This window comes from Hippopotamus amphibius, chromosome 14, assembly GCF_030028045.1.
Source record: "Hippopotamus amphibius kiboko isolate mHipAmp2 chromosome 14, mHipAmp2.hap2, whole genome shotgun sequence".
Classification (NCBI taxonomy): Eukaryota; Metazoa; Chordata; class Mammalia; order Artiodactyla; family Hippopotamidae; genus Hippopotamus; species Hippopotamus amphibius.
This window is the reverse complement of record NC_080199.1, coordinates 36,559,928-36,570,567: the sequence shown is the minus strand read 5'-3', so window position 1 is coordinate 36,570,567 and position 10,640 is coordinate 36,559,928. Positions and strand designations below refer to the sequence as shown.

The window sequence follows — 10,640 nt, the reverse complement described above, 5'->3', positions numbered from 1 at the left end:
CCCGGGAGGGCTGAGTTCCGGCAGCGTGGGCATCTACCTGCGGCGGCTTCCTCTGTCCTCCTCCGGGTGCGGAAATGGTTGTCTTGGTTACGGGTGCTAACGGTCCCCGGCTTGTGATTCCTTGTTGAAGGGCTGCAACCCGAGCTGCTGTCTGGAGACACCTTCAGCTCCTCTAAAGTGGCGGCGGTGGCGGCTGTTCCAGCTTTCGACGTGGAGTAATTGAAGCTTTCCAGGTAGCTCGCGGCTACCCCTTCCTTTCTCGCGTGCGGCGAGGAATCCTCTGATGCTGCCAAATTCGGGTTTTATTCTTCACGCCGCATGTGTGGGCAGTGCCAGTCCCTGACCCTTTGTATTCCAGCTAATGTTGCCTGTCTTTGATTTCGCCTTTCCTTACCCCTTTCGCTTCAAAAGCGAGGGAAGCCGATCCAGCCGGAGTTCTTAGGTTTCTCATCGTTCAGTTTAGAAAAACTGGTACCTACAATACGGTAATTTATTATATCGTGTAGTAATAAAACAAGGGAGTTGCTGAAATTTTTATGAAAGGGGAATCAGTTCGAGGAATTTTTCTTTTACCCTCTTGTTTTCATTTTGCTATTTGCAAGTCTATAAAAAAGTGTTTTATCTCACTGTTTCCCTTTTTAAAAAATCTGATGCCTCATTGCCTGTAAAATAAATTTCGAACATACTGAAACATTCAAGGCCCTCCACAGTCTTGACCGTGTATAAGGGACAACCCTTCTGTGTGTTTGTGTTTGGGGGGTAAGAGGAGTCATTACTCAGATTCACATAGGCTTGACCCAGGCAGACTACCACTATCTCCCTTTGTTGTTTTACAGTTTCATCAGCTCTATACCAACGTTAATACCTGAATGATTTTCCCTTTTTATTACTCCTCTCCAAATCCTTGAAGATTCTAAGTCCTACCTCTGTATAGCCTTCCCCTGACTAAGAAATCAGAAGAAATTTCTCTATCTTGAATATGTTCTTCTTTTATTAGTAGCATTCCTGGGGGTACTAGTGATTTAGGGCTTTATCATTTATCTCATACATTTCTTTGTTTACTCCAAGTAAGAGTACTGCCCCCAGATTTTTGTTTCATCAAGAGTATGGATTCAAAAACAAAAACACCCTCAAAACCATCGTAAAGCAACTGTACTCCAATAAAAATTAATTTTGAAAAAGTATGGGTTTATAATAGGATTTAATGAGTTTGATTTAATATGTTTGGTTTCAACAGTAATTTAGCACTCTGTCCTAGATTTGGGATCCTCCAGTTTGCCTAATAATTACTTAAGGAATCCTTAGTATCTCTTTGATATACTTTCCACAGAGAATGTTTGAGTACGATTAAATCAGTGTTTTTTAACCTACAGAAAACAAATAGAATTGGAGAAGAAAAGTGACCCATAATAATTAAAAATGTCTCGAAAAGTTGCCAAGGCATCAGAAAAGCTGAACATCTCTAGCTCTCTGGAATCTGAAGATATTAGTTTAGAAACAACAGTTCCTACAGATGATATTTCCTCATCAGAAGAGCGAGATGGGAAAATCAAAATCACCAGGCAGCTAATTGAACGGAAAGAACTGCTTCATAATATTCAGTTACTGAAAATAGAGCTATCACAGAAAAATATGATGATCGACAATTTGAAGGTTGATTATCTTACAAAGGTAAGATCGTGTGTAAGTTTTGCTATCTATGTGCTTTATTGTCTGCAAACTGCAAATAAATAAGAATTAAGTTTGTATATATAACCTGAGCTTGAAATGATACTTTTTAAATTTCGAGAAAATAATTATATTTTCTTGTGTAGTTTTAAAAAGCTGTTTTTAAAAAGGAGAGGGGAAGTGAAGAATATTTCTGTGTACCAAACAAAAAGTCTTGAGAGAAAGGGTGACTTGAAGGTGGGCCCCTGAATGGCTTCTGTAGTCTCAATTTTTTACATCTAGCATGTGTGAGGTGTATTTTCTTTGGTGTTTTTTTCTAGCCAAGTTTTTTTTTTTTTTCTGCTTCATTGAGAATTAGCCCTGATGTGACTAGTTGGATAGGGAGAGTCCAGATTATTATTACATTAATGAGTCTGTCTAGTCCTCTACCTTGGAGATTTGGTTTCTTTTATATCTTGCTATTTGATAGTTACTGTGTCTTAGTTAAGAAGTGTAACAAATTCAGTTACCATAGTCTTTAACAAGTGGTATCTGCCAGATAAGAACAGATGCCCGTCTTCGTTTTTCTTCTGCCTTTTGGGGTTGCTTACAGTTACAGAGTATTTTATGTAAGACCTGGTGAAGTTGTCACTAGTGATAAAAAATTGACAGTGATATCATCAGCCCGTTTGTAAGGCAGAAATAGAGACACAGATGTAGAGAACAAACATATGGACACCAAGTGGGGAAAGCAGGGAGAGTTGGGGGGGAATGAATTGGAGATTGGGATACCAAATTGTACACTCTAAATATATGCAGTTTATTGTCTGTTAACTGTATCTCAATAAAAGTTCTTAAAAAGAAAAAATTGACAGTGATTTCAGAAAGACAGGAGACGCTTCTTAACTCTTACTGCTTCTGTCTTCTGAGAACATCTTTTCTTTCCAGTGGTAAACCCTCCATCTTTGCTCTTGATCCCACCTCTCCTATCTCCTCCCCTCCCATCTTGTTTCAGTTATATCTACCTTTTCTCTTGTTAAGTCAGTCTTGTTTAATTCTTGCCTATGTATATGTAACATGCTGCTAGAAAAATTTCTTGACCACACCTCTCTAGGAAAATGAAATGTCCTAAACCCCACAGTCTTGATGATGTAAAGAAATCATTTAGGTACCTTTAAAAAGTATATTAATAGTTAACATTTATTGAATGCCTGTTCTGTGCTAAACACTGTTCTGTGAGCTTTTCATGTATTGTCTCATGTAAGCCATACAACTCTTTGAGGTGTTAGGTACTTTTAGGGGCATCTTCTCTGACCCATCATATTAAATAAATCAATAGAGTAAGTTAGACTGATATTTAGTAAGAACACAAGTGTTAGTTATTGTTGCTGTTATCAACTAAAACAATATTCTCATTTTTTTCACCTTGTTTATTTTCTGTGCCTTATATATATGTTCAGAGGACTACCTGCCTTTTTTTACTTATTTTATTTTATTTTTGGCTGCTTTGGGTCTTCATTGCTGCTCATGGGCTTTCTCTAGTTGTGGCGAGTGGGGGCTACTCTTTGTTGTGGAGTGCCGGTTTCTCATTGCAGTGGCTTCTCTTGTAGAGCACGGGCTCTAGGCATGCGGGCTTCAGTAGTTGTAGCACGTGGGCTTACTAGTTGTGGCACGCAGGCTTAGTTGTTCCAAGGCATGTGAAATCTTCCTGGCCCAGGGGTCAAACCTGTGTCCCCTTCCTTGGCAGGCGGATTGCCAACCGCTGCACCACCAGGGAAGCCTGGACTACCTTCTTTGTGTGTTGGGTATTTGTCTCTGTTAATAAGGTGTAAGATTCCTGAGGACGGGGGTTTCTTTGTAGTCCCTGTTGTAGCTCCAGCACTTAGAATTGTCCCTGGCACCTAGTAAGTGCTTGACTGTTTCTTAAATGAGTGACTAAACCCCAGTTTACTCTTGTAAAAACAGAACCACAACAGGCTAATAACATACTGAAGCCATTCAGTTGGAGGTGATGGAGCCAGGAGGGATTAACACCATGAAGTCTAACGCCTATACTTCCATCCAAGTAAACCTCCTAAGACTTCCTTTTAGGTTCTCTATGCAGTCACCTACCTAGACTAGATCACTTGGTATTTTATCAGTGTATCCAGTGGTTTCCCATTTCTTTTCCTTTAGTCATATTGTTTTTGCTCCTCAAATGGACTCCCACAGTGCTACTGGCTCATGTATCTCTGCTCTTAAGATCTCCTTCAGTGGAACTCATTGAAGAAGCACAAGGTAATCTCCCATTTGTTAATCTACCCACTCAGTCAACAAATATTCTATTAAGTGCCAACTATATACCACATCAAGAATTACATTTTGTTTGGTCACTTCAACTTGAATTCTGCTTGATTGTAAGTGGCTTCTCTCCTTTTTTAAAATGTAATGTGTACATTAGTGGAATGGTGGCTTATTCATGAGAGGCTTTCTGGTATAGCAGATCAGAGCTACAGTTCTAGATACATTTTGAGTTTGAATCCAGTCCTTACAGTTACCTTGGGCAAATTCCTTAAGTTTTTTATTCTTTGATTTCCTGTAAAATAAGAATAATCATAGTTTTTATTTCATGGAGTTGTTGAGAGGATTAAATTAATCAATGCACATAAGCTCTTAGATGCCTGGTGTATAATAAATGATAGTAGTAGTTGTACTTATTCAGCACATCATTGTTATTATTATTATTATTATTATTATTATTATTATATCCCACGGTGCTTAGTATAGTTTTTTATTGTTGTGGTTTCTGGTTGGGCTGAAATCTAGGAGGTTAAATTAATTGTATTCCTGAGTTTATGACACATCGTCATCATTGATTCTTGCAAGATCACTTCTTATTTTACATGTTTATTGTTTTTATTCCCCTAACTCATTTCCCTTCCTCCCTCTATTTTACCTTTTTCTTTTAACATGTATTCTTTAAAAACTTGTTTTTTAATTGAGGTGCATTTGACTTACAGTATTATATGTTTCAAGTGTACAGCATAGTGAGTCACAATTTTTAAAGGTTATACTCCATTTATAGTTATTATAAATACTTATCTTGGAAATGAGTGTTTTTCTTATTTTTTTCCTTTACATAAATCTAAATTTCATGTTTTGTTTCAGATTCTTTTTTTTATAGTTTTTCCTTTCAACTCAGTGCTGTTTTTAAGATCCTTCATGTGACTACATGTACATCTAGTCCTTTGCTTCCAGCAGCTACACAGTTCTGGTGTGTGTCCACCCATCCGTCCACACACTCCCACAGTGAGGGGCACCCAGCTTGCCTCCAGCTCCTTCCCGCCACATGCAGCATGGCCTTCTTTAGACATTTCTCTTCTGGACCTGGTGTGAACATTTCTTTGACGTATATACCCAGGAGTGGAATTTGTGACTCTTGTATAGGTCTGCTTAGTTTAAGTGCTCTCCAGAGTGGCTGCCTACTCTACATTCCCATGTTTTTTGTCTGTGAGCACTAGGGTTGTCCCACTTAGAGTCCTTTTGTGGGTAATACACTTGCTGTCAAATATGGGAAGAAGAACTGTATGGTAGAAGAATCAGCTTTCCTTAATTCGTCAACTCCAAGGCACCTGGATTGTGAGATGGACCATTACGTGTATCTCTAAGGTTAAACACTGCCAAGTTAAACTGTTAGGTGCTGTAGTTTGTATGATGCATTCCAGCTTCAGAGATGAAAAATGTGAAAAAATGTGAGTCTGGGATTGATGAAGGAACCGTATTTTTAGCCATTCATTCATTTTCCAAAGCTCACCAGTGCATTGACCATCAGGGATACGAAGATGAAAATGTCACATTCTAGCATTACAAAAAAGAAAGTTCCCGCCCTAGACTGTAGCTCCATGGTAATGGTTGGAAACCACAGGAAGGGTAGGTTTCTGATGAACTTAAACCTGTTGTTGCTATTAACATTTAAATGGCCAGACTTTAAGTTACTGAGGTTCCTGTCATTGGAAGCATTCAAGTAGTGCTGAGTGATCAAGTGTTGTGATATTACAGGTATTTCTTCTGTGGAAAAAGATTGAACCAGCTGTCCAGTGTTCAACTGTTAGTATGAGAAACTTGGAAAAGGGTGGCAGCCAGTAACAGAAGTGTGGAAACCATAGCTTAAGCAAGATAAGGATTTTGTTTCTCTGATATAACAGGAATTGGAATATAGGCAATTTAGACCTGGTATTTACTGCTTGATATCATGAGCAACCCAAGCTCCTTTTAATCTTTTGGGTGGCTGTAAAAATAGCATATGCTTTTCATCTCGAAACTACAGATGGCTAACCTGCCTCCACTATTTTTTTTTTAATTGGGCCACGTTGGGTCTTCGTTGCCGCTCGCAGGCTTTCTCTTGCGGTGAGTGGGGGCTACTCTTCGTTGTGGTGCACTGGCTTCGCATTGCGATGACTTCTCTTGTTGCAGATCATGGGCTCTAGGAGCTCAGACTTCAGTACTTGCAGCACGCGGGCTCAGTAGTTGTGGCGCATGGGCTTAGTTGCTCCACGGCATGTGAGATCCTCCTGGACCAGGGATTGAACCTGTGTCCCCTGCGTTAGAAGGCAGATTCTTAACCACTGTGCCTCCACTATTGTGTCCATCTTATAAGCAGAAATAAGGAGAAGGGTGATAGGAAAATGTGGCATATGCCAAATGAGTTTGTCCGTTGGAGAGCTTTCTGAAAACTCCAGCCTGTGACCTCAATTGACTAGGACTGTATAGCATGACCACCGCTAGCTGCAAGGAGTGGCAAGCTGCGAAGTGTACGTTTCTAACTGGACAGATTGTTGTCACTAAGAAAAATCAGAGTTACCTGAGAAGGGGAAGACTTGATGTTGGGAGACAAATAACAGTTTTTTCCACTCGTCAAGGTCTTTTATAGTTAAGAAATATGCGAATCCATGTAACCTAACATCTCTCGACACCAATGTGGCAACAGTACAGTGCTTATGTTTATTACAGTACATTTATACGGCACTGTAATACAACGCTTATGTTTATACGGTACAGTTTATTACTATGACTGTCCCGACCCATGTTGATTTCATTTCTCCGTATCTAAAAAAAGAAGCAGCTTGGTCTCAGGAAACGTAAAAAGCATGGGTTCCCACTTTCCATTCAGCTGCTTGCTGACTGAGAGCACTTGGAAGGGGAGCCGCTCAGGCCAAACTTCCTGATCCTAGAGTTTTGCCCTTTCATCCCCACTTGCTGCTGCCTAAATCTCATTCCGTGTTCTCCCTCCTTATTCCTTTCCTCCTCACTCTTCTTGCTTGTCAGTGTTTAAATGCCAAAATCTCTCTTTGTTTATCTCTCATTGGAGATCTCTGGGTTCCTTATTGCTTGGAGGAGTGAATCTCCCTAGCTTGACTATCTCTGAATCGAGGGATTTAATCTAAAAGTCAGCTGAAATTGTAAAAGTCCTAACGTTGAAAAAGCAGAAGTTTCTCTCCTTGTGGTAACAGTTGTCTTGATTTGCAAAATAGTAGTTATGAGGAATGTGGTTATCATTTGTTGATTTAAGACATTTATTGAGACATGTTGCCAGGAATATAGCAATGAATATGAGAGAGTCTTTTTTTTTAACTTTTTATTTTTTTATTGTTTATAATAAACAACATATATTTAGAGTGTAAAATTTGGTATCCCAATCTCCCAATTCATTCCCCCGCCAACCCTCCCTGCTTTCCCCACTTGGTGTCCGTATGTTTGTTCTCTACAGCTGGGTCTCTCTTTCTGCCTTGCAAACCGGTTGATTTGTACCATTTTTCTGTAGTCCACATGTATGTGTTAATATACAATATTTGTTTTTCTCTTTCTGACTCACTTCACTCTGTATGACAGTGTCTAGGTCCATCCATGTCTCTACAAATGTCCCAGTTTCATTGCTTTTTACAGCTGAGTAATATTCCATTGTATGTATGTACCACATCTTCTTTATCCATTCATCTGTTGATGGACATTTAGCTTGCTTCCATGTCCTGGCTGTTGTAAATAGTGCTGCAGTGAACATTGGAGTGCGTGTGTCTTTTTGAATTATGGTGTTCTCTGGGTATATGCCCAGTAGTAGGATTGCTGGGTCATATGGTAGTTCTATTTTTAGTTTTGCAAGGAACCTCCATACTGTTTTCCATAGTGGCTGTATCAATTTACATTCCCACCAGCAATGCAAGAGCGTTCCTTTTTCTCCACACCCTCTCCAGCATTTACTGTTTGTTGTTTTTCTGATGATGCCCATTCTGACTGGTGTGAGGTGATACCTCATTGTCGTTTTGATTTGCATTTCTCTAGTAATGAGTGATGTGGAGCAGCTTTTCATGTGCCTCTTGGCCATCCGTATGTCTTCTTTGGAGAAATGCCTATTTAGGTCTTCTGCCCATGTTTTGATTGGGTTGTTTGTTTTTTTGATATTGAGCGGGATGAACTGTTAATATATTTTGGAGATTAATCCTTTATCTGTTGATTCATTTGCAAATATTTTTTCCCATTCTGAGGGTTGTCTTTTCGTATTGCTTATAGTTTCTTTTGCTGTGCAGAACCTTTGAAGTTTCATTAGGTCCCACTTATTTATTTTTGTTTTTATTTCCATTATTCTAGGGGGGGATCAAAAAAGATCTTGCTGTTATTTACGTCGAAGAGTGTCTTCCTGTGTTTTCCTCTAGGAGTTTTATAGTGTCTGGCCTTACATTTAGGTCTTTTATCCATTTTGAGTTTATTTTTGTGTATGGTGTTGGGGAGTGTGCTAATTTCCTTCTTTTACATGTAGCTGTCCAGTTTTCCCAGCACCAGTTATTGAAGAGGCTGCTTTTTCTCCATTGTATATCCTTGCCTCCTTTGTCGTAGTTTAGTTGACTGTAGTTTATCTCTGGGCTTTCTGTCCTGTTCCACTGATCTATCTTTCTGTTTTTGTGCCAGTACCATACTGTCTTGATCACTGTAGCCTTGTAGTATAGCCTGAAGTCAGGAAGCCTGATTCCACCAACTCCATCTTTCCTTCTCAAGATTGCTTTGGCTATTCGATGTCTTTTGTGTTTCCATACAAATCGTAAAATTTCTTATTCTAGTTCTGTGAAAAATGCCATGGGTAATTTGATAGGGATTGCATTGAATCTGTAAATTGCTTTCGGTAATATGGTCATTTTCACAATGTTAATTCTTCCATTCCAAGAACATGGTATGTCCCTCCATCTGTTTGTGTCTTCTTTGATTTCTTTCATTAGTGTCTTATAGTTTTCTGAGTACAGGTCTTTTACCTCCTTAGTTAGGGTTATTCCTAGGTATTTTATTCTTTCTGTTGCAATGGTGAATGGGATTGTTTTCTTAATTTCTCTTTCTGATCTTTCATTGTTAGTGTACAGAAATGCAAGAGATTTCTGTGTGTTAATTTTGTATCCTGCAACTTTACCGAATTCATTATCAGCTCAAGTAGTTTTCTGGCGGCATCTTTAGGATTTTCTATGTATGATATCATGTCATCTGCAAACAGTGACAGTTTGAATTCTTCTTTTCCAATTTGGATTCCTTTGATTTCTTTTTCTTCTCTGATTGCTGTGGCAAGGACTTCCAAAACTATGTTGAATGGTAATAGTGAGAGTGGACATCCTTGTCTTGTTCCTGATCTTAGAGGGAATGCTTCCAGTTTTTCACCATTGAGAATGATGTTTGCTGTGGGTTTGTCATATATGGCCTTTATTATGTTGAGGTAGGTTCTCTCTGTGGCCACCTCCTGGAGAGTTTTTATCATAAATGGGTGTTGAATTTTGTCAAAAGCTTTTTCTGCATCTATTGAGATGATCATGTGGTTTTTATCCTTCAGTTTGTTAATATGGTGTATCACACTGATTGATTTGCGTATATTGAAGAATCCTGGCATTCCAGGGATAAACCCCACTTGATCATAGTGTGTGATCCTTTTAATGTGTTGTTGGATTCTGTTGGCTAGTATTTTGCTGAAGATTTTTGCATCTAAATTCACCAGTGATATTGGTCTGTAATTGCCTTTTTTTGTAGTATCTTTCTCTGGTTTTGGTATCAGGGTGATGGTGGCTTCATAAAATGAGTTTGGGAGTGTTCCTTCTTCTGCAATTTTTTGGAAGAGTTTGAGAAGGATGGATGTTAGCTTTTCTCTAAATGTTTGATAAAATTCGCCTGTGAATCCATCTGGTCCTGGACTTTTGTTTGTTGGGAGATTTTTAATCACAGTTTCAATTTCATTACTTGTGATTGGTCTGTTCATATTTTCTTTGTCTTCCTGATTCAGTCTTGGAAGCTTATACCTTTCTAAGAATCTGTCCATTTCCTCCAGGTTGTCCATTTTATTGGCATATAGTTGCTTGTAGTAGTCTTTTACGGTGCTTTTTATTTCTGCGGTGTCCTTTTTATTTCTCCTGTTTCATTTCTAATTTTATTGATTTGAGTCCTCTCCCTCTTTTTCTTGATGAGTCTTGCTAAAGGATTATCAATTTTGTTTATCTTCTCAAAGAACCACCTTTTAGTTTTATTGATTTTTGCTATTGTTTTCCTTGTTTCTATTTCATTTATTTCTGCTCTGATCTTTATGATTTCTCTCCGTCTACTAACTTGGGGTTTTGTTTGCTCTTCTTTCTCTAGTTTCTTTAGGTATAAGGTTGGATTGTTTATTTGGGATTTTTCTTGTCTCTTGAGGTAGGATTGTATCGCTATAAACTTCCCTCTTAGAACTGCGTTGCTGCATTCCATAGGTTTTGGATCATTGTGTTTTGGTTGTCATTTGTCTCTAGGTATTTTTTGATTTCCTCTTTGATTTCTTCAGTGATCTGTTGGTTACTTAGTAGCATATTGTTTAGCCTCCATGTGTTTGTGTTTTTTACAGCTTTTTTCCTGTAATTGATTTCTAATCTCATAGCGTTGTGGTTGAAAAGATGCTTGATATGATTTCAGTTTTCTTGAATTTACCAAGGCTTGATTTATGACCCAAAATGTGTTCTATC

General features: G+C 38.6%; 1 protein-coding gene across 4 annotated transcripts in view; it reads left to right on the top strand.

The window, feature by feature from the left end:
• The first annotated feature begins 9 nt into the window (after window positions 1-9).
• Window positions 10-10,640, top strand: part of PIBF1 (progesterone immunomodulatory binding factor 1) — a 208,636-nt gene continuing 198,005 nt past the window's right edge. For all 4 annotated transcript variants that reach the window (XR_009049051.1, XM_057707704.1, XM_057707703.1 and 1 more), the window contains exons 1-2: window positions 10-233; window positions 1,374-1,671. Coding sequence is in view for 3 of the 4 variants with exons in the window: in XM_057707704.1 (XP_057563687.1) it covers window positions 1,420-1,671 (252 nt within the window). In the remaining variant the exon portion in view is untranslated. The remainder of the gene's footprint in view (window positions 234-1,373; window positions 1,672-10,640) is intronic.